The sequence below is a fragment of the Pristiophorus japonicus genome, chromosome 2 (assembly GCF_044704955.1).
Source record: "Pristiophorus japonicus isolate sPriJap1 chromosome 2, sPriJap1.hap1, whole genome shotgun sequence".
Classification (NCBI taxonomy): domain Eukaryota; kingdom Metazoa; phylum Chordata; class Chondrichthyes; family Pristiophoridae; genus Pristiophorus; species Pristiophorus japonicus.
The window spans coordinates 103,513,397-103,537,430 of NC_091978.1; the positions used below are offsets into that span (position 1 = coordinate 103,513,397).

The 24,034-nt window shown below is 40.9% G+C and overlaps 1 protein-coding gene across 1 annotated transcript in view; it reads left to right on the forward strand.

The window, feature by feature from the left end:
* Positions 1 to 22,969, forward strand: part of LOC139240107 (protein unc-13 homolog B-like) — an 893,314-nt gene extending 870,345 nt beyond the window's left edge. The window contains exons 35-38 of the mRNA XM_070868486.1: positions 190 to 337; positions 9,612 to 9,704; positions 15,583 to 15,742; positions 20,895 to 22,969. Coding sequence (XP_070724587.1) covers positions 190 to 337; positions 9,612 to 9,704; positions 15,583 to 15,742; positions 20,895 to 21,180 — 687 coding nt within the window. The 3' untranslated portion in view covers positions 21,181 to 22,969. The remainder of the gene's footprint in view (positions 1 to 189; positions 338 to 9,611; positions 9,705 to 15,582; positions 15,743 to 20,894) is intronic.
* The last annotated feature ends 1,065 nt before the right edge of the window (positions 22,970 to 24,034 follow it).

Sequence of the window (24,034 nt, forward strand, 5' to 3'; positions counted from 1 at the left end):
ACATTTTAAATTGGTTAAAATGTAATTATACATTTCCTGTCTATTCATGAGAATTAAACGAGCATACTTGCTGCTTTTATTAATTTCCCATTTACAACCTTTAACATGTCTTTTCCTGTGCTTGGAAAATCATGGGTACAGATGTGGATTCATGTGCTGAGAGTTTATGTTCAAACTTTGATATTGCAGCAATACTTCCATGCTGGTGGAAATGGTCTGAAAAAGACTTTCCTGGAGAAGAGTCCAGACCTTCAATCCTTGCGATATGCACTCTCGCTCTACACTCAGACCACAGATACCCTCATCAAAACATTTGTCCAGTCTCAAACTGCTCAGGGTAAGTTTTTCAAAGAATAGTTCTTCAGCACCTAGCTATAATATAGTTACTCTGATCTATGTACTGCTGTTTGGGGTAGTGAGAAAACTAGACAATCTGTCCTGATCAAGGTTCCTCATCTGTTAAAAGACTCTCACATGCACATGTTTTTGTATGCATGACGGTTAGTCCTCTTCGGCTAGAAAATGATGCTGACTTTCTGGAAAGCCCCACTATCATGCTATGGAACTACTGAAAATTGAGAACAATCAGTATTTAAAATGTTATTTTTGTTTTATTTTTCTGTCAAATGTGGGCCCCAAGAAGAAAATTATACTAGTCCATTCAAGGGATTATGATCAGCAGTTTGAGGGGTCAGTTTTGTCATAATTAAATTAATTAAGAGGTGGATTTGGAAAGTAGTTTTCTGACTAAATAGCTTGCACAGTAACCTGAATCTGTTGGGAGGGAATTTGTTTGTTCTTAGCTAGGCCACTAGGTGGCAGGTCACACTAAGAGGAAGCTGATGACTGTGACACAGCTGCACTGACCAGTCGGGTTTCTGTCAACTGAGCTTCAGGGTGGATCTGGCTTAGGAAATGCAAGGGAAATTAGCAGCCTAGTGCATGCCTTTCCAGAAGAAAGGGTAAGTGGAGGTGGGTGGCTTGAATATGTGAAGTATAAACAATCGAAAACAGCATTTAAATAACAAAACATTTGAAAGAGAAATTTTTATATTGTACATTCAGGTGTTTTAATTGGACATGTAAACATTTCTTGTCTGAAGATCTACAGAAGTTCAAAACATGTATGTTGCTAAGTAATTGGTTCATTAATGAACCTTTATCTGCCCAAAACAGCCAGATGTAGATAGCTTCAATAATATACATTTAAAAAATAGGTACTTGCTGAGAAACATTCAACCAAAGAGGTATGGTGCCTTTATAATTGATTTGTTTCCAGTGCTGCAATATTTCAAACACTGAACCATTTTTTTCTTCTATTATTTAATTTGTTCATTGTTTAATTAATCCTTCTCAGGAATCATGCATGCTGAATATGTAAGGACCAGTGTTTCGCTTAGTGAGTTGCAAAGGATATCACATTACCAAAATCTACTCATCAGTATAGTGACCTATACATAGAACCATGATCAGTAAATAAAACAGAAATAACTGATTATCCTGTGAGAATGAGCTAAACCATAAGCATCTGACCTACAGATTATATACCCTTTCTTACAAAAGTAATGATTTATAAATAAGATGTATTGTGTCGCCTATATTTAGAGCACATAGAAAAAAACCTTCAAGATATATCTTGTATACCAAGGGGTTGTAAATTCACTGCCCCAGCATTCTACTGTACGTGCCGGGATGTGCTTATCCATGACCTAAAGCATTGATCCCCACCCCTTCTTCAGAAAAAAGATAATGTTTGCAGGGTCAGAGGGAGGTTATCTAATTTAAATATCCTGGCTGGGTTCCCATGTTGCATAGGAGATGTCTGCCTACTCAGACATCTAGCTGCCCATGAGGCCACAAAATGTGGCTAAAGGTTGTGAATTATGGGAGAGAGGGGGTATGACACCATTCTCACCTCCCCAAAAATAAAACAGAAGTGCCTCTTTGACCTACTTTTTAAGGAGGAGCTAAAAAAACAAATTGTGGAAAACTTCCAGGATCCAGGCCTGCGTCCCACTTCTACCATTGGACAGGTCAGTGAGGCTGGCCCCACTGCTTTTCCGTAGCCAGAAACTGCCCCTCAGTCACACCCCCTTCAACCTTGCTGGCCTTATTTGGGGCAGATACTCTGCCCCATAAAAATCACACGTCAACTCCCAAGGAAGGCTGAGACCTGGCCCCAATTTAAACTTCAGATTGAACCCCCCCAGCTCATGTCTGAGTTAAAATTACGGTTGGGTCTCAATTATGTCATCAGGCCACAACATGCATATGTAAAGAAGGACCATATTGGCTCCGGGAATGTGTCCTTGCTGCCTGCTCAGGAGAGCATGTTTAAATTGCAGATGTTGCAATCAGGCGGCTTTCGGACAGGTAAGAACCAGCACAGTTTTAACTGCCAACCCGCCAGGTTTCTACTGAGCGAGTAGGGTTAAATTTGCGGCCCCCCCCCCCCAGAGAGCATCTCTTTTCAGGAGTATTTTAATTACTTCTGATAACAACAAAACAAATTCCCACATGCTTGACTGAGCCAGAAACTATACCATCAGAATCATTCTAAATAACAAGTCGTGTTGCGATGTTTATTTGTGGCTTGCTTTAAATCCACTGATTAATGGCATAAGAATCTTTCATTATTCTTTGTGTTCAGAATGTAAAATTGATTATTTGCTTTGAATGGACATTAGATATATAAATCATGTTATTTCAAGGGTCCCTTTATAAAGACAGAATGTTCTGTATATTTTAATTTTGAAACTACAAATGATCTGCATTATACCTGAGGTGATATTTCTCATTTTGGCCTATTGCTGTATATCTTTTGTAAACATTACAATAGGGAGCCTATTACTGTTGCATTTTGTACTGTTCTCTTGTTCTTAATATTGAGTGTGCTTGTCTATAAACCTACAAGCTGTTTCCTCTGGGCAATAATGTACATGTGGGAGGGATGGGGCAGTCTGGGTTTTGCCTCATTTCCATAGTTTTCTCATCTTCGACTGAGTTGTGCTACAGGACTTGATGGTGTAACCTATAATCTCACTCCATTTTCTTCTCCCTTTTGTCCTACTTGCTGGCTTTGATAACATGAATCAGTGCATGATGGAAAGGGTATTAGGGTTACCGCTAATGAGGACGCTCTTCCTGACAAGGGTATGTCTGAGCCTAATGTTGCCCAGCTATGACAACATTAGCCGAATACAGGCTTGATAAGTCTAAACCTTCCCATTATCACTGGAATGCTTCAGAAAACTGTGTTTCCTTGCTGTAATATCAGTCCTTGCTAATGATTCTGATTATTGTAACATAGAAGACTAGCATAATAATAGTGAGCATTTTATTTTACAGTACACAAAAGTTTTATAGATTCAGAAGATAAATCTAAAGCAATTACTTGTAATGAATATGCACAATGACACAAAGAATGTTTACTTTAGATATTGAGTAGGTGGAAGTAATTGAAGAAATGGGTGTGAAGTAGAATATAAAGGTTGTTAGTGCAAAGTTGATTTGGCTTTGTTTTACTGTTTTTAACAAACAGTGAGGTAGTTTCGGATATTTTACATTATTGCATTTGCCCTTTTAAAACAAACTAAAATTGTATGTCATAAACCAATTAACTGTGCTTGTGTACAAAGGGCACTGTATGCATGAGGTTCAGTTTATCAGCAGAAAATATATATTGGCAAAACTCAGGGACTTTGTAGTCAAAAATTACTTCTTCCTCCATATTATCTGTCCATGTCACCAGAAGTATGCCAAGCTGTTATACAGCTCAGTATTAAATATACATTTTAAACCATTTAAGGATTTAACCATTTAAGGATTCTATCCTTATTTTCAAATCCCTCCATGGCCTCGTCCCTCCCTATCTCTGTAACCTCCTCCAGCCTCCCCCCCCCCGCCCCCCCACCCACCCCGGAATGTCTGCGCTCTGCTAACTTTTCCCTCCTGAGCATCCCTGATTATAATCGCTCAACCATTGGTGGCCATGCCTTCTGTTGCCTCGGCCTCAGCTCTGGAACTCCCTGCCTAAACCTCCCTCCCTCTTTTTCCTCCTTCAAGACGCTCCTTAAAACATACCTCTTTGACCAAACTTTTGGTCACCTGCGCTAATTTCTACTTATGTGGCTAGGTATTTATCGCATAATACTCCTGTGAAGCGCCTTGGGACGGTTTACTATGTTAAAGGCGCTATATAAATACATGTTGTTGTTGTTGTATTTCTTAAAGCCCACAAGATACATTTTTCAAAGAACGATTTAAATGTTAACATAACAGAACACACTTGACTTCAAACTTCTGAAGCTGTAGCAGAACAATGCTATAAGAGAACAATTGCAGCACTAAGATGAAAATATTTTTGAGCTTTCATAAAACCTATATGAGCATAAAATGTTAAAATGAACTCTGAATTTCTAAAACATTTTAAAATACTTGAGGATCTGAATGTGAGATTTTTTTCATCACTGGGTCCATGTCCTGCTCTCAGCCTAGCCGACATCTTTCTGGCAGCAGAGCTTACATAATTAATGACAAGTCATTTTTAGGTTCATGGAAAAGCAATAATTAAATAATCAGTTTCTACGATTTTCTATTCTGCTTTGTCATAACATTATGTCTTCTATGATGGCCTGAGGTGTGTGCCACATCACTTTCATTCTGAGTCATTCTCTCTCATTTTTAGTTAATTTCTCTAATCCTTTCTTCCCAGTATAACCTTAATTTGTTTATACTGTGTGCTATAAATAGAAAACCCACTGAGTGCAGTTGGGTATAATATTTTTCAGTTATATTGTACCCAGCAGGTCTATGATCTGCTGACATACAAGTCACATGATTTATTGTTCCAAAGGTGGAGTCTTTTTTTTTAAAAAACAACTAGTGATGTGCTAGCACAACTGTACCTGTGCTGTATCCCTCCTGTGTTTTCCCAAAAGAGTTTTGTCTCTTTCATTGGTTCTCTTGGCCATGAGCCTCATTAATATTCACATTAGGTTATAGTGTCATGAATCCTTCATGAATCTGCATGTTTTTGGGGTTCAGGTGGATGTTAAAAGTTTCATAACACATTAAAGAGTGTTCCACTTCCAAGTGAATTGGAACTCCATTCGGTAAACCGATAACTGGACAGGTTCTTCAAAAATGTAGCTTGATTTAAATGGTTTATCTGCTTAATTTCTTTACAATTCAGTGTAATTATAGCAACTTCATATGAAGAACAAATCACTAGAAAATAACGAAGTTGGCCATTAGTTCATTCTATTAGATCTTCTGTAGTTTTGCATTCATGCTGTTAGTAGCTTCATATTAACTTTTTTTTTAAAATTAGGCTTTTAAAGGAGAAAGGTGAAAACCTATTCAAACAGTAACTGGTCGGGTAAACTTAAAACCCTCTTGTCTCCTGATCAACTGAGCCTACTGAGTTTCGGACAATGTCCTGGTCAGAGACCAGATTTAAATGCCTGCATTTTTGATTGAAGATTGTCTATTTCCACACTTTCTACAATACCATAAATACAATTCTCATTTGATATGCTGCTTGCATGGCTTGCATGAGTTAGCGCATGTAGCCCATCAGCATGTTAAGATCGCTCCAACTTAAAACCTAGAATTACAGGCACCTTTTTGGCTAAATCAAACTATTCAAAATGGTAGTGCATTAGCAATAGAAAGAAGTGACTGAATTACATTGCTGGTAAATGCTGTTCTGAGAAAGGGCTTTATAAAATAGTCTTCATTAAACAAATGATCTAACTAGCATTATTTATTGTTTCTCAACACTCAACATTATGTCAGCAAACATCTCACTGAGCATTTAATTTGAAACTCATGCACACTTGTGTAATGACAACAGGAGATTGACGACTTCTATTTCTTGATTTGCTGTTGGAATCAATGACAACTTACATATTTAACCTACTGTCTTTCAAATTTCTGAATTATACTGTAAACCTATAATGGACTATTTTTGATACTGAGCTATCCAGAAAGGTTCAAGGTTCAATCCCTTGTCTGCTAAGCTAGCCAATCCAAGCCAGGTGGATCAGCAAGATGGGAGACAGGAATGTACAGTTGGTCTCAGTTGATGCAGCTGATCCTAATAGTTATCCAGTCATATATGTGGTTTCAAGGAAAGGACGGGACTGTGATGTCCTCCCCATCAAACAGCAAACTAACATATTGGAAATGGAGATGTGAGCAAAGTCACTGTGTAACTATTTCTAGCACAAGTTGCTGCCGTGAAAGAGGAGAAAAGGGAATTTAATACGAATATTTCGTATTTTTGGATATAGGTACAACGTCCGAAATCTGGCAACCTCAGGCCCTAGACTGTGCCGGTTTTTGGATTTTTCCGGATTTCAGACAAGAAAATCAACATGTCCAAAATCCAGAAACCTCGGGACCGAGACCGTGCCGATTTTCGGGTTTTTCTGGATTTCGGACCTCGTTGTTGGCGCTGCCTGCTGACCATCCGGTCCTTGCCGTCCGGCGCTGCATTTTTACTATTTTTTACCGGTTTCTTTGTCCCTCACCGCCTGATGTCGCCATATTTACTGCCTCAAAAATGGCCGGTTTTCAGACAATTCCGGTTTTCAGACAGCCTGATTCTGGACGTTGTACCTGTATTAATATTACATCCCTGAACGTGCACAGCCTTGAGCCTTGCCAACGGTTTCTGAAGCCTTTACTATCAACTAATCTGACTTTACATAGGCAAGTCCTGTTTCACCTAACTTCTGGCCCAATACTACTATAATTCACTATTTTGTGTTTATATCTATGAACATAAGTTGAGAAATTCTTTTGGAGGGCAAGACATTGGGCTCAAGTTTCGGCCCCCGCTAGAACGGTGCACATCAGAGACTCCTAATTTGTAGAACAGAAATTGCGCTGAATACTTACCTCGCGATTCTCCGATATCTGTAGGCCCGTTTCTAGCTCGGCGCGGCGCAGCAGGAGCTGCTGGGGGCGGAACTACAGCCCTGCACCAAAAACAGTGCCGGCAGCTGCACGTGTGCGCAGTGGAGGCTGCGCGCATGCGCAGTAGCTCCTGGCCCTTCCAGCGCATCCTGTCTCTGGGTGACAACCCTATCCCTGGCCAAAGGGATATTGCCCCTATCCCGGGCCAAGTGGCCTGACAGCCCTTACCTCTTCCGCGGCGGCCCAACTGGCATCTCTTGGGGGCGGGCCCCGTCCGAAGTCCTTGGTGGCGGCAGGGCCCACCCGAAGGCTTGGTCGACGGTCTGGCATCTGCTGGGGGCGGGCCCCGCCCGAAGTCCTCAAAGTCGGCGGCGGCAGCGGGACCCACCCAAAGTCCTGGGCGGCGGTCCGGCATCTCCTGGGGGTGGTGCCTGTCCGAAGTCCTGGGCGGCGGTCTGGCATCTCCTGGGGGCGGGCCCCGCCCCAAATCCTCGAAGTCCTCGGCGTCCTCGTCGACGGCGTGGCTCGCCCACCTGGCATCTCCTGGGGGGGCCTGTCCCAGCAGGCTGTTGGAGGGCTCCCGATGCTGCAGTAGGTGAGTAGAAACTTTTAATGTTTTACTTATTAATTGATTTTTTTTTTTAAATGTTAAATAATTTTTTAATTTTTTTTGTTTGATTTATTGGTTGATTTATTGATTTATTTATCATTTATTATTGATAGCTCTTTATTTGTAAAAGTGAAGTGTTTAATGCTTGTAAAATCCCCTAACTTCACTCTAACTTCCCTTCCGCCCCCCCCCCCGCCATCTCTCGTTCCCTGCGTCTAATTTATAAAGTGAAGGCAAGGTTTTTCTGAGTGTACAAAAATATACACTTACTCCATTCTGAGTTAGTTTGGAGTAAGTTTTCGCTGCCTAAACTTGCAAAACAGACATAAATGGCTGGTAACGCCCCCTTTTGAAAAGAAAACTGTTCTAAAACGAAATTATTCTAACTCACTAGAATTGGAGCAAACTAAATACAGAGAATTGCAATTTCTAAGCTACTCCATTCTAAACTAGTTGTTCCAAAAAAATAGGAGCAACTCGAGCCGAAACTTGAGCCCATTGTGTCACAAAAGTAAAATTTAAAAAACAAATAATTGGGTTGGTGCCACATAAAAGGGGAAGAGATGGACAAGCTGGGTGTTCAATTTACTGCAGTCATACAAGTTTCAACACATTGCAAGTTCCCTGCCACTGAAGGAGTGTCTGAGCTGGAACTACATGTCCCTGCAAGGGGGGAGGGAACATTTGAGAAATGAGTCACTACCAGGGCGTGAACTCGCATAGAAATTCACTCTCCAAGACACTTCTGTACTCTCTCAGTGATTGGTTAAAAATTACTCACGCTCGGTAGTGACTGATGTAGCGAGGAGGAAAAAATAAACAATGGGGAAAGAAAAATAGTCATTATTGCTGTTCAATAAAATGCCATAAATGGCAATTTGAGTAATTGCATTTGCTAATCCACTACATTTGTTATTCCGATGTAAATTTGCACAATCTAAATGTGCTTTCCTTACAATTTGTAACACTGCTAATTCATAAAGCAGTCATGGCAGCTGCACAAATTACAATTAGCATCATCATCATATCCTTTAATGTTTAACATTTATATGGAATGAAAAATAATTTTGATTTGGCAGGATTTAGTTATTTTCACAAAATTATTGAACCCAATGTAATCAAATTATGCATTCCAATCGTTAGTTTTTTAGACTGATATCGGTTGTTCTCGAGTTTATTTCATGACTTGGCTGAAACTTTTGACTGCACTAGTTTACAGGATTCTAATGGAATAGCCATTGACTGGCAAAAACAACTTCATGTCATTTCCAGCAGTAACAGGAGGATTGCACCTGTACAGAGCTGACTGTCGCCTGTATACAGTAAATAATGGCTGTCTCATGAGCTTTGCATGTTCTGAGTTCTGTCCCAAGAAATGCCCATCAACTTTAATAATGTAACCTGAAACCCCAAGGTTTTGGATCTGTTTCCACTGAAGAACAATTATAGTATTTGCTAAATGGGAAAGGCATATATTTCTATATTACTACAGTAATGAAACCTATGCCAATGTTCCACTGTCTGGAGACTTCACCTGTATATGCAGAATGGTCGATATTAATAATTTAAATCTCTAGTTAGCAGAGAATGTAAGTATTTGACCCTTTTTAGTTATCTCCAGTCATCACATTTGACAATTTTTTCATGTCTTAAAGCACAACTCCTTGCAAAAGTCTTTGAAGTGGTAGATGGAATCTACTGAATCTAATAGTTTAGAGAGTGAATACATAAATCATTAGATGTTAACTGCACATTGTTGAAAGTCACATTAACCCAACTGAAGCAATAGTTTCTGATGTCAGTGACTTCTTCCCTCCTGTCCTTGAGACAATCTTTAATTCTTAGTTCTGATCAGTATGTACGCATGAATGATATGTGGCAATGTTGTACATGGATGACGTCACATCAGAATGTTGTCAAGCATGAAAGCCATATATTTTAATGTCACGGCCTTTTAATTATGTTACATAGTAGTCTAATATGAATGTGGCAATGATGTGCCTGCGCTTGTGTGTTGTAGTTATAGGATGATTTTGTAATTTCTATAGCTTACCTCTGTGTTTTAATTGTTAATTAGGCTCTGGTGTGGATGACCCAGCGGGTGAAGTCTCCATACAAATAGATCTTTTCACCCATCCAGGAACAGGAGAGCACAAAGTAACAGTGAAAGGTAAGAGCAATATCATCTTTAAAGCATTTTTAAAGGATAATAGTTTATTTTGCAACTATAACCACATTATATCTGAAGAATGAGATGCATGTTGTAGGCACAAATGTACAGGGGAAAATTGCATAGCGACCCGTTTGGGGCAATAACTTTTGCGCTATCAGCAGGCGCTACGAGAGGGACTCCGACGCGAACTTCCGCTTTAGCGCTCCGGGAAGGAAGTGGAGTGCTAAATCAAGTGCTACCACTTCCCTTGGAACGTTAAAGCTGGCAAGAGGGGCGGTAGCGGTGGGCAGCGATGCAATGTCGAGGATAGTGGTGCCGGGAACAGAGGCTCTTCCCCTCCCTTAAAGGGAAGGGCCATTGCTGCAGGCTCTGCATGAAGTCGATCTCCCTCGTCGTCAACGGCAGCTGCAATTCGTGGCGATCAGCTCCAAGCATTCTAACAGAGTGCAGGACTGATGAATTGAGGCACATCAAGATGTTGAAAACACAACCTAAAGGGTTTAAAAAAAAGTTATTCATATAAGCAGCCTTACCTTTAAATACTGCTCCCCAAGCGGCTGGCCTCCTGAACAACGCCTCCTGCAGATACTGGTGTTGACGCCCGGCGATGCTGCAGGGGGCGGAACCAGAATTCGGATTCGGGGCGCTAGCGGGGCGATGCACAGCACGATGACGTCATGATCTCCAGGTTCAGGAGATCGTGGTGCTAGGGGTTACCGCCGCCGCAAACCTCAACAAGAATTTTAGGGGCGTCGGGACTCTCACTGTCCCCCGGCCGCAAAGCCGGTAACGCCCCATTATCGCTACACGGAGGCACGAACGGGAGGCACAAAGGAGGCGAATTTCTAACCCTTCATTTTTTTCTTCTCTATTTGTCTTTTTCATTGGTTTTTAAAAGAAAATTATGTTTTCATTCTTGTCCTTTGTTTCTCCACCCCCCGCCCCGCCACCCCTGGTTAGTCCTTTTAGATAGTAGTAGGTGAATGCATCTGAATGGCCATGTGCATGTCCCTGCTACTCGGGAGCATATGTAATTTGCCATAACTGCTCCTCGACTTTTCAAGGACAAAGGGAGCAAAGAGGCTGATGTCGTACAAGGCATGTTGTGTGATATCAGAGATTAATGCATCATCCAGCTGCTGTTCAGTGATATGAATGCAGAAACCTAAAAGGACAATTTAGAATGAAGTGTTTTGCATCAGAATTTTATTATAAATGCTCAATTCATTGACTGAAGCACAGTTCTGAAACAAAATTACGATACAAAGTATACATAAATCTACTTAAGCATTTCCTGCAAGTGTTTAACATTTTAACTAGTCAAATCAATCACGAGGACGAAATCAGCAGAAGACATTTGTTAGTGCCAACACTTTTTTTAAAAGGACTAATTTAGGTGAGTTGTTTCTCTAGGGTTTCCCAGGATCTTACACCAAAATTACTGTGAATAATTGGGACAACCACCACAAAGCTTCAACCCCAATATTTTTTTGAAATAAATAATACTCGAGTTCCTCGTGAAAGGTAGTGCATTCTACAGACACAATTGCAGGAAGATTTTGTCATCAAGTAATGACTTGTAATGGAAACTCTTCTCACAGTGACTTTGACCAATAAAAATGTATATTTAGCTTTTATCTTGTCGATTAAATGACATTCTTATCTTTATTTTTTCAGTTTTATATTATTTCACCTTGAATCTACAGTTAAACAAATGTAACATCTCTTTAGAAAATAATTTGTTTTAGGCCATTTTAATTAAAATCAAAAGCCCTGAGTATTTTGATGGCATTTCTCACAGGCTATGAAGTGTTGTAGGCAGAATAAAAAGCCCTTTGGTGATTTTGCATGTTACAGTTAATGTAAATACATGAATATTTCATTGTTGGTTATTAGTCACACATCAATTTTTATGATGAGAATCATTTATTTTCTGTTTTTTTTGTTCCTGTTGGGTGGATAGATTAAGACTTCAGGAAATCTGGGGAGGTCCCAGCAGATTGGAAAACTGCAAATGTAACTCCCCTATTTAAAAAAGGAGGCAGACAAAAAGCAGGAAACTATAGATCAGTTAGCCTAACATCTGTGGTTGGGAAGATGTTGGAGTCCAGTATTAAAGAAGCAGTAGCATGACATTTGGAAAAGCAAAATTTGGTCAGGCAGAGTCAGCATGGATTTATGAAGGGGAAGTCATGTTTGACAAATTTGCTAGAATTCTTTGAGGATGTAACAAACAGGGTGGATAAAGGAGAACCAGTGGATGTGGTGTATTTGGACTTCCAGAAGGCATTTGACAAGATGCCACATAATAGATTACTGCACGATAAAAGTCACGGGTTTGGGGGTGATATATTAGCATGGATAGAGGATTGGCTAATGAACAGAAAACAGAGAGTAGGGATAAATGGTTCATTGTCGGGTTGGTAATCAGTAACCAGTGGGATGCCGCAGGGATCAGTGCTGGGACCCCAACTATTTACAATCTATATATAAACGACTTGGAGGAAGGGACTGAGTGTAACGTAGCCAAGTTTGCTGCCGATACAAAGATGGAAGGAAAAGCAATGTGTGAGGAGGACACAAAATCTGCAAAAGGACATAGACAGGCTAAGTGAGTGGGCAAAAATTTGGCAGATGGAGTATAATGTTGGAAAGTATGAGGTCATGCACTTGGGCAGAAAAAAATCAAAGAGCAAGTTATTATTTAAATGGAGAAATATTGCAAAGTGCTGCACTACAGCAGGACCTGGGGGTACTTGACCATGAAACACAAAAGGTTAGTATGCAGGTACAGCAAGTGATCGGGGAGGCCAATGGAATCTTGGCCTTTATTGCAAAGGGGATGGAGTATAGAAACATAGAAAATAGGTGCAGGAGTAGGCCATTCGGCCCTTCGAGCCTGCACCACCATTCAATATGATCATGGCTGATCATGCAACTTCAGTACCCCTTTCCTGCTTTCTCTCCATACCACTTGACGCCTTTAGCCGTAAGGGTCACATCTAACTCTCTTTTGAATATATCTAATCAACTGGCCTCAACAACTTTCTGTGGTAGAGAATTCCACAAGTTCACAATTCTCTGAGTGAAGAAGTTTCTCCTCATCTCGGTCCTAAATGGCTTACCCCTTATCCTTAGTCTGTGACCACTGGTTCTGGACTTCCCTAACATCGGCAACATTCTTCCTGCATCTAATCTGTCCAATCACATCAGAATTTTATATGTTTCCAAGAGATCCCCACTCATTCTTCTAAATTCCAATGAATATAAGCCTAGTCGATCCAGTCTTTCTTCATATGTCAGTCCTGCCATCCCGGGAATCAGTCTGGTGAACCTCACTGCACTCCCTCAATAGGAAGAATATCCTTCCTCAGATTAGGAGACCAAAACTGTACACAATATTCAAGGTGTGGCATCACCAAGGCCCTGTATAACTGCAGTAAGACCTCCCTGCTCCTATACTCAAATCCTCTCGCTATGAAGGCCAACATGCCATTTGCTTCTTCACCGCCTGCTGTACCTGCATGCCAACTTTCAATGACTGATGTACCATGACACCCAGGTCTCGTTGCACCTCCCCTTTCCCTAATCTGTCACCATTCAGATAATATTCTGCCTTCCTGTTTTTGCCACCAAAGTGGATAACCTCACATTTATCTACATTATACTGCATCTGCCATGCATTTGCCCACTCACCTAACCTGTCCAAGTCACCCTGCAGTCTCTTAGCATCCTCCTCACAGCTCACACTGCCACCCAGCATAGTGTCATCTGCAAATTTGGAGATATTACATTCAATTCCTTCGTCTAAATCATTAATGTATATTGTAAATAGCTGGGGTCCCAGCACTGAATCTTGCGGTACTCCACTAGTCACTGCCTGCCATTCTGAAAAGGACCCATTTATTCCTACTCTTTGCTTCCTGTCTGCCAACCAGTTCTCCTTCCACGTCAATACATTACCCCCAATACCAAGTGCTTTAATTTTGCACACTGATCTCTTGTGTGGGACCTTGTCAGAAGCCTTTTGAAAGTCCAAATACACCACATCCACTGGTTCTCCCTTGTCCACTCTACTAGTTACATCCTCAAAAAATTCTAGAAGATTTGTTAACCATGATTTCCCTTTCATAAATCCATGCTGACTTAGACTGATCCTGTCACTGCTTTCCAAATGCGTTGCTATTACATTAATAATTGATTCCAACATTTTTCCCGTTACTGATGTCAGGCTAACCGGTCTATAATTCCCTGTTTTCTCTCTCCCTTTTTTAAAAAGTGGGGTTATATTAGCTACCCTCCAATCCATAGGAACTGATCCAGAGTCTATAGAATGTTGGAAAATGACTACCAATGCATCCACTATTTCTAGGGCCACTTCCTTAAGTACGCTGGGATACAGACTATCAGGCCCTGGGGATTTATTGGCCTTCAGTCTCATCAATTTTCCTAACACAATTTCCTGAATAATAAGGATTTCCTTCAGTTCCTCCTTCTCGCTAAACCCTCGGTCCCCTAGTATTTCCGGAAGTTATTTGTGTCTTCTTTAGTGAAGGCAGAACCAAAGTATTTGTTTAATTGGTCTGCCATTTCTTTGTTCCCCATTATAAATTCACCTGATTCTGACTGCAAGGGACCTGCAGTGGTCTTCACTAATCTTTTTCTCTTCACATATCTATAGAAGCTTTCGCAGTCAGTTTTTATGTTCCCTGCAAGCTTACTCTCATACTCTATTTTCCCCCTCCTAATTAAACCCTTTGTCCTCCTCTGCTGAATTCTAAATTTCTCCCAGTCCTCAGGTTTGCTGCTTTTTCTGGCCAATTTATATGCCTCTTCCTTGGATTTAACACGATCCCTAATTTCCCTTGTTAATTACGGTTGAGCCACCTTCCCCGTTTTATTTTTACACCAGACAGGGATGTACAATTGTTGAAGTTCATCCATGTGATCTTTAAATGGCTGCCATTGCCTATCCACCGTCAACCCTTTAAGTATCATTCGCCAGTCTATCCTAGCCAATTCACGTCTCATACCATCGAAGTTACCTTTCTTTAAGTTCAGGACACTAGACTCTGAATTAACTGTGTCACTCTCCATCTTAATGAAAAATTCTACCATAAAAACAGGGAAGTCTTGTTACAGTTGTACAGGGTATTGGTGAGGCCACACCTGGAATACTGCGTGCAGTTTTGGTTTCCATATTTACGAAAGGATATGTTTGCTTTGGAGGCAGTTCAGAGAAGGTTCACAAGGTTGATTCCAGAGATGAGGGGGTTGACTTATGAGGAAAGGTTGAGTAGGTTGGGCCTCTACTCATGGAATTCAGAAGAGTGAGAGGTGGTCTTATCGAAACGTATAAGATTATGAGGGGGCTGGATAAGATGGATGCAGAGAGGATGTTTCCGCTGATCGGGGAGACTAGAACTAGAGGGCATAATCTTAGAATAACGGGCCGCCCATTTACAACTGAGCTGAGGAGAAATTTCTTCTCTGAGGGTTGTGGATCTGTGGAATTCGCTGCCTCAGAGAGCTGTGGAAGCTGGGACATTGAATAAATTTAAGACAGAAATAGACAGTTTCTTAAACAATAAGGGAATAAGGGGTTATGGAGAGCGGGCAGGGAAGTGGACCCGAGTCCATGATCGGATCAGCCATGATCGTATTAAATGGCGGAGCAGGTTCGAGGGGCCATATGGCCTCCTCTTGCTCCTATTTCTTATGTTCTTATGAAATAGGTGTATGTTTTGGTTTTAAAAATGATTACGTCTGCATGGAAAATGGTGTGATTTTACAAAGGGTTCAACATTTTTTCTGGGATTTGGCTTGAGGTTTGTTGAAACAGCGAATTGATTTTGACATGATTTATGTTTTACAGTGGTAGCTGCTAATGATCTAAAATGGCAGACAAATGGCATGTTTCGGCCATTTGTTGAGGTCACTATGATTGGACCACACCTTAGTGACAAGAAAAGAAAATTTACCACAAAATCAAAGAGCAACAACTGGGCTCCAAAATACAACGAGACATTTCACTTGTGAGTAAATGTTTGTTTTAGATGCAATAACTTTTATTGTTAGATAAGCATTACTGAAATTTGTACAGAATCGGATACAAACAGGGAGAAATATAATCCATGTGGAAATAACAAGTGTTTTTTTATTAAAGCGTAGTCAAAGAAGCTTTGGCACCATTTTATAGACCAAAGAGGCCATCCTATACTTGAGAATGTCGGAGTATCAGAAAATACTTTTGGCTCATCTTTTATAAAGGAAGGTAAAAGAACCCACTGCTGAAGATAGAGGGTCCAAATTTCTTCTGCTCAGTATCGCTCCAATGGCAGAACTTCGGCACAGGAAAACCAATAGATGCGGTATTTCTGAAAGGGCCCAAGAATGTCAGGTCTTCACTTGGAATCCCACCAGGTCACAATTTGCACAGGAGCTTGGGATGACAGAGCTTCCTTCTGCTCCAAACATGACCCTTAACATCAGAGGGGTGGGGCCAAGGGGGGAATTCCCACACTGGCCTGCCACCAAGCAACTTGGGCACTGGGATGAGCATGACATACAAATCGATTGAGCAGCAGAACTGAGGCCCACCTGGAGATCCTGGCCTGGATCCCTAGTAGAAAGCTGGCAGCTTGAATTGTATCAGCCTTCTACTGACCCTAATCAAATGAAGTGACCTTGCCCTGATCCTGAATATTCCGACAGGGTCAGGACCAGAGGTCACCTGCGCCCAGTCCACCACATTTCACAGGCAAATTGGGGCCGAGAAATTTTGGTTCAAGTAGAGTTGAGGCTATAGATCAGCCATGAACTAATTGAATGGCTGAATTAGTCTGAGGGGATGAATGGTCTATTTCTCTTCCTATGTTCCTCCAAATATTCACAGAAAACTGTGTATTAAAAAAATTAATGAGGGAAAAAAATTATAAAGTTCACCAGGCCCAGATGATGAAAATGATTGAGGGAGACAGCAGGAGTACTGTCCATAATTTTCAACTATTCTTTCGAAACTGGAATTGTGTATAAGGGTGGCAGATGCTGCATCCCTGTTCAAGCAAGAGGAAAAGGATAAGGCATAAAATTATAGGCAGGTTAGACTAATCTCAGTTGTACATATTCTAAAGTCCATAATGTGGGATGAAATTAATGCAATTTAGAGAGGCATGGTTAATCAGGGACAGTGGAGTCAATATTAAAATTCCAAATATATATACAGGAAAGATCATGGCCGGAATTTTCACAGGAAAGAACGGGTGGGTTGGAGGCGAGGAAGTTGTAAAAATCTAAAATCCGACCTCAACCCGGCCTGCCCACTTTCACCTTTTACTCAGGAGGGGGGGCGGGCAGGCGAGCATATACAGATAAACTAAGAATCACACCAGGAACATGGGTCTTCTGGTGAAGCCAACCCGTTCACCATATTTTTACTGAACAAGTCTGCCTGGGGTGGTACTGTACACAAAAGATATGAGTGGAAGTGTCGAGACTCGCTTGATTGAGAGAATCACTATTTTTGGTTTAAAAGTGCAGCCTATTTTGACGGTATTTGATTCTAAAAAAAAAGGGCTACGTTTTCCTCTGCTATACCATCCATAGCAGAAGTGCTGAGAAAATGGAGTGTTGAGACCTACCGCTGCCGCCAGGCTCCAATCTCAGTTTTTCTCTCCTCCTGCCGGACAGGACCCCCACTAATTTCCTTTTCATGTAAATGCTGGCAGCAATGAAGCACAGCCATCCGACTCATTTCTTTCCCATCCGCTCCTGACTACCTGGTGGAAGCTGGCAGTAGACCCAGGGTGGTGATGGAGATGCCCCCGAATAGAAATAGTGGAGAGAGACAGCCTAGTAGAGGCCTCTTCTCCTTCCAATTTGGCCCCTAATCACTTACCAGATGCTGCCAAGGCCTACAAGGCTACAGGTCCTGCTTTCTTCAGGGCTCTTGTGTCCCTTCAAAGTCCTCTGCTGCCTCTTGTGCTGCTGCAGTAGCATCCCTGCAGTGCGAATCCCACTGGGAGCCTGCCGTGCATGGGTAATCATGCCAACCCAGGAAAATGGGTTGGGGTCTTGGCAGTGTCGGAGGAAAATCCAGCCCAAACAGTTTTGTTTTCCTGAGCTCGCAATCACTCCTACTCTTTGATCACAAATACTAGTAATACTTTCCTAGTGTTGACAGCTGACAGGATGAGACATGATTGGTAGTGGGACAAAGGTCAGTTCAAATAGTCTTATGTGCCAACCTGTATACATGTAGACCTTGTATCCCAAATAGTTGCTGTCACCATACCATGAAAGCCATTCCTGACTTTGTTTATTCAATCTCTTGTGTTTGCCCTAGCATGCACTGTGGAATTAAGTGAGGATCAGTACTGAACTTTACAATGAAATGGTTACCCATGAAGTCCATCTTTAAATCAGTAACTGGGAATTGATTAAAGCAAAGACCTGGAATCAAAAATGGGTAATAAGGGAAACAAATAATTCGGAAGCAGCACAACCTATTAGAAGATTCTGATACTGTACAAGAATAGGGTATAGAAGCTTTGTGCAAATTCTACTCCATTATGGCTTAATTTGGCTTCAGATGCCGTAGTATTATAATGCTCATTACCACAAGGCAGCAATTAAAATTTAAATTAAACATTGACCTAACATGACATTTTTTCAATTGCAATGGTTTTTCAGTAAATATTCTTGATATTCCTGCTGTAGTTGTCTTTTTATATTCCTCAAAAATATTGTTTCATTAGTAAGTAACCACTCACTAGTGTGCCTGTTAACTTTGGCAGTCTGATATTAGTTTTTTGCAGCCAACTCTCAGTTTGAATCAATGCTGAAATTGAGAGGAATCTTTGCTATTAGTGATTTTTTTTAACTTTTAGAAAAATGTTCCATTCTGATTCTTGCTCTTGCTTCATCTATTCCTTTGTACCACTGTTTGCAATTTCTCATGTTGCTCTCCATTTCTCAGTTTTCTATAGTAGCAGCACTGTAATCTTAACAGCGACAGTCATACTGCCTCCTGATAGCATGCAGACCTGCCTTAAGGGGGTTGATTTACCGCTGTTGCTAAGGCAAAGTCACTGGCAGGATGAGCCATGTTTTCTTAGTCTCAAGACAGCAGTCTAGTTTTTGCACCCTTTGCCACCAGTACTCTGAATCCCACCTTTAATGTATATAGGGTGAATTGGGTTGACTCAGCCCTACTTTCAAAGTCCCTGTATAACCCTCTCCACTTCTCATTCCACTTTTTAAAAATTCTGGGTTTACAATTATGTTACCAAGATCAAGGAGCCTGATTCAATACTTTAAATTCAAGGAGATGACACACATATGTGCTGATCATCCAGAATGTGAACTAAAGAAGCAGCAGTGTAAAAGTGGCTAGTGCGGCTTCGCTCCATTCGTAGCTCTCTTTGGCCTCTGAGTCAGAAGATTGTTTGTTCAAGCCGCCTTCTAAGACTGACACTTCAGTTAATTACTGAGGGTGTTCTGAATTGTCAGAGGATGCTGTCTTTTGGTTGAGACGTTAAACTGAGGCCATGTCTGCCTGTCAGGTGGCATTATACAAGCAAGAACAGGTTTCCCTGGTGTTCTCGGCAACTTCCCTCCCTCAAGCAACATGACCAAATGTAGATTAAATGGTCATTCATCTCATTTGTTATTTGTGAGACCTTGTGCACAAATTGGATGCCATGTTTACCTCATAGCAAGTGACTGCACTTCAAAAATAATTAATTGGCTGTGAAACACTTCAGAAGACATCATGAGTTCAAGTTCTTTCTTCGGTGTCTTATTGGAAAGAAAATACTTTCCAGGTGCAATATGCAGGACAACTGTCACAGGAATATAAAAAGCATGTATATTTATTAAAATTAAAAAGTAACTATTCTAAAATAAATTCCAATATATTCCATTTATCAGCTTTCTTTCCTTCTTCCGTTGTTATTTCCTCTTACCATTCAGGCTCTCTGCAGGCTTTCCACTCTGTGTCAGCTGAGTTAATGATCTCTTTTCTACAGGAATTTCTGTGTGAAAACAAGGTCTCTATCATCTTGTTGGCAGGAAATGGAAGACCGCTATTAATATATGAAAATATCTGCTGTTTTGTAATAGAAGAAGCTACAATATTTGACACTGTGAAGATATGGAGAAAACCTCAAAGATTGAGAAGAGATAGGGAAATACAAAGAATTGGACTTGGCAGTTCCATCGGCACTGACTCCATTGGCATATGCAGGGTCAGTGGGGAGGGCACCTAACATGTATGGGGCCAGTAGGCATCCACGTCACTACGCGAGTATCTCTGATACTCGCCTATATGTGCAACTTTTGGAAGGGGGCGGTGAGGGGGTTGGGGGGTGGGGGGGGAGGTTGCCAAGGCCTCCGACCCCATATAGTGTTCTTAGCTCGCTCTGTTGGATTACATAAAATTTACAGCACAGAAACAGGCCATTCTGCCCAAGTGGTCTATGTTGGTGTTTATGCTCCACATGAACCTCCTCCCACCCTACTTTAACCTGACCTGCATACCCCTCTATTCCTTTCTGCCTGAAGTACTTATCTAGCTTCCTGTTAAATGCATCAATGCTATTCGCCTCAACTACTCCATGTGGTCAATATTATTTTTGGTTAAATATCTGCATTTTTAGGACCACTTCCACTCCGTTAAAGGTTCGTATGCCTTACCTCATTCAGCTCAACAGCCTCCGGTAATATCCTTGGTCCCATCTGAGCCTGGGAAGCAGGAATAGCCAGCGTAGGGAATTCCTAACACCGGGACTGCCCCCTTGACCACATTTCCATTGTAAAGGGCAGGCAGAGTTTCTGTCACTTACAAGGTCGCCCAAAAAATACTGGAAATGGCAGAGACTCAGCACAACTGGGTATCTGTAATTTTTTGGTATGTTATCACCGGAGTTATAGTGGGCTTCATAGAATCATAGAAATTTACAGCATGGAAGGAAGCCATTTCGGCCTCTTGTGGGGATTATGGAACCCCAAGAAATTTCAGGGCCTATACTATGTAAAGTTTAAGTACAAGGACATAAATCTGATATGCCATTGATTTTCTTCAAATACTTTTGATGCTTTAAAACAATGTCTAGTTAATAACCTTGCGTCAAATCAGAAAATTGTTCTCAATCAGAAATAATGCTTTTTTTCTTTCCCCCTTTACAGTATATTAGGTAATGAGGATGGTCCAGATTCATATGAACTTCAGGTCTGTGTGAAAGATTACTGCTTTGCCAGAGAAGATCGTATTATCGGGATTGCTTTAATGCAACTACGAGATATTGCAGATAAAGGCAGCTGTGCTTGCTGGTGTCCATTAGGCCGCAGAATTCACATGGATGAGACGGGACTAACTGTCCTTCGTATACTATCACAAAGAACCAATGATGAAGTAGCAAAAGAATTTGTCAAACTGAAATCTGAATTACGGTCTGCTGAAGAAGGCAGTTGAATCTTGGATTATTCGAACGTTGCTTCTATATTTCAGTGGCGTGGTCACTGCATTTTTTTTTGGGTTTCTAATTTATACCTCGTGCCAATATGTGCAAGTGTTCAACAAATTCTCTTTTGTAAATGGGACCCCGTGCACTACTTTGTCTTTGTTAATAAGCATGTGTTGTATACCAATCAAAGTATAGATCTTTGTGAATTTTATTTATTTACAGTAATGAGAAATTTAAATCATGTTTAGAATAAAAAGGTTATTGCTTAAAAAAAATAGGATGCTTACATTTATGTAAATAATTTTATGAACTGGACTTGAGGCCGTGAGTCCCAGAATATTTTTTCACTTTAATTGAGCACTGTGATACCATCCTTCAGAGTGAGGTGTACAACTGAGAATTGGTAAAAAATATCCTTCACTCATGCCTAGTGCCTCAGTTTTTCATCTCCCTCCCATAGGATTGCCAAAGGATGTCTTTACACTGTTGTAGATAAAATCATACATTCCATTTATAAGACTATAGATACTGAAACACTTAAGATATTTCCATGAAAATGCAGTGCTATATGCAGCTAGGTTCCTGTACAGGAATAAATTGTGCTTACAGTCTTTTAGCCACACTGATGGCAAGCTTGAAACTTCCAATAGTTCCATTGCTGCTTTGTCAAACAAATCAGTGTAGCTTAGTATGAAAGTTACATTTTTGATTTTTTTAAAGTGTCACTTTGTTACAATATGCAATAGTTTTTGAGAAGAAAAACAATTTAATCCCGCAATAAGTGAATAAGGATATGGAAGAAAGGCTGACCAAATGTTTATTTCTTTCTGATTAGGTTTCTGATAAACTGTGTGAAAGTTATCCTGAATATGTACCACTGTTATTTCTGTAAGTTCTTGGCTATCTGAAGATATGGTCCTTCGATACTGAATATTTTGAAAATCATTACGATTGACTTTGTGCATTGGTGATAGTTGTTGAGCTTCATTCAATGGTGCGTGAAATGCTGTGCTTGCATTTCAAATGACTTTTTAAACAACATCTGTACAAAATAATCTCTTCTGTAATTTACATTCATGTATTTAGTGTTGTTTCAAATGGAAAGATCAATATATATCTAGAGGTTGAATTTCTGAGGGGGTTCACCCAATCATCCACTGTAACTTTGGCAAAGGATCCAGTAAAACTGTGTAAATAGCAATTACAACATTTCTCTAGGGTTTGCGAGGATCTTCCGCCAAAGTTACAGCAGAAAATCGAGAGAACCCCCACAGAAATTCCACACTCTAAAGTCTTGGGTTTGCAATCTGTGCATTACCCACTTTGGAAACCATTTATGCCATTTTTACATAGTTATGTAAAGTGCCATTTCTACAAAACAAGATATCATAATTACTACAATAAAGTCCCCTGGCAAAGCACAGAAATGTTTGTTACGGTAGATTATCCAGCAGTGCTTTAGACAAAAATATATAATTCAGTGAGTAAATTTTATGATGTCATTGCAAAATATGAATTTTTTTCCATTTTGTTTTAACCCCATTTTGGATGAGAAAATTAAGTTACTGAGGAAAAATATTGCGAGTTGTTGGGACCCAGTGACCAAATTGTGCAATCAGAATGTTTAGTTTAAATAGGCAAAACCCATTATAAATGTTGACGTTGGAATTTATAATGAGAAAAAGTTGACACAGAAAGTGTGAATAAAAATGTGACAACAAGAAGTCAAATGTGCAGCCAGGAAATGTGCACAAATGTAAGATTTTTAATAACAACTTGCTTTTAGCGCATGTAATGTAATAAAACATCCCAAGGTGCTTCACAGGAGTGTTATTCAACAAAAATTGACATAAGATATCGGTATACCATCATCATCATAGGCAGTCCCTCGAAATCGAGGAAGACTTGCTTCCACTCCTAAAGTGAGTCCTTTGGTGGCTGAACAGTCCAATACGAGAGCCACCGACCCTGTCACAGGTGGGACAGACATTCATCGAGGGAAGGTGGGGGTGGGACTGATTTGACGCACGCTCCTCCCGCTGCCTGTGCCTGACCTTGTCACGCTCGCGGCATTGAGATTCGAAGAGCTCAACGCCCTCCCGGATGCACTTTCTCCACTGAGGGCGGTCTTCGGCCAGGGACTCCCAGGTTTCAGTGGTAATGTCGTACTTTATCAGGGAGGCTTTGAGGGTGTCTTTGTAACGTTTCCGCTGTCCACCTTTGGCTCATTTGCCATGAAGGACCTCCACATAGAACAATTGCTTAGGGGAGTCTCTTGTCTGGCATGCGAACTATGTGGCCTGCCCAGCGAAGCTGATCGAGTGTGATCAGTGCTTCAATGCTGGGGATGTTAGCCTGGGCGAGGACACTGATGTTGGTGCGCTTGTCCTCCCAGGGTATTTGCAGGATCTTGCGGAGACATCGTTGGTGATATATCTCCAGCGCCTTGAGGTGTCTTCTGTACATCGTCCATGCCTCTGATCCATACAGGAGGGCAGGTATTACTACAGCCCTGTAGACCATGAGCTTGGTGGTAGATTTGAAGGCCTGGGCTGCAAACACTCTTTTCCTCAAGTGGCAAAAGGCTGCATTGGTGCACTGGAGGCGATGTTGAATCTCCGCATCGATGTTTGCCTTTGTTGATAAAAGGCTCCCGAGGTATGGGAAATGGTCCATGTTGTCCAGGGCCATGCCATGAATCTTGATGACTGGGGGGCAGTGCTATAGGTATACAGATTTTAATTATATATCTGTGAGGGAGGAGATCCATGTGTTGGAAAAATCCATTCTGTTTTTTCGCTGTAAATGAAACCTGATTTTAAATGCTGAATATATCGAGTAACTGAACTGACACTAAGCAAT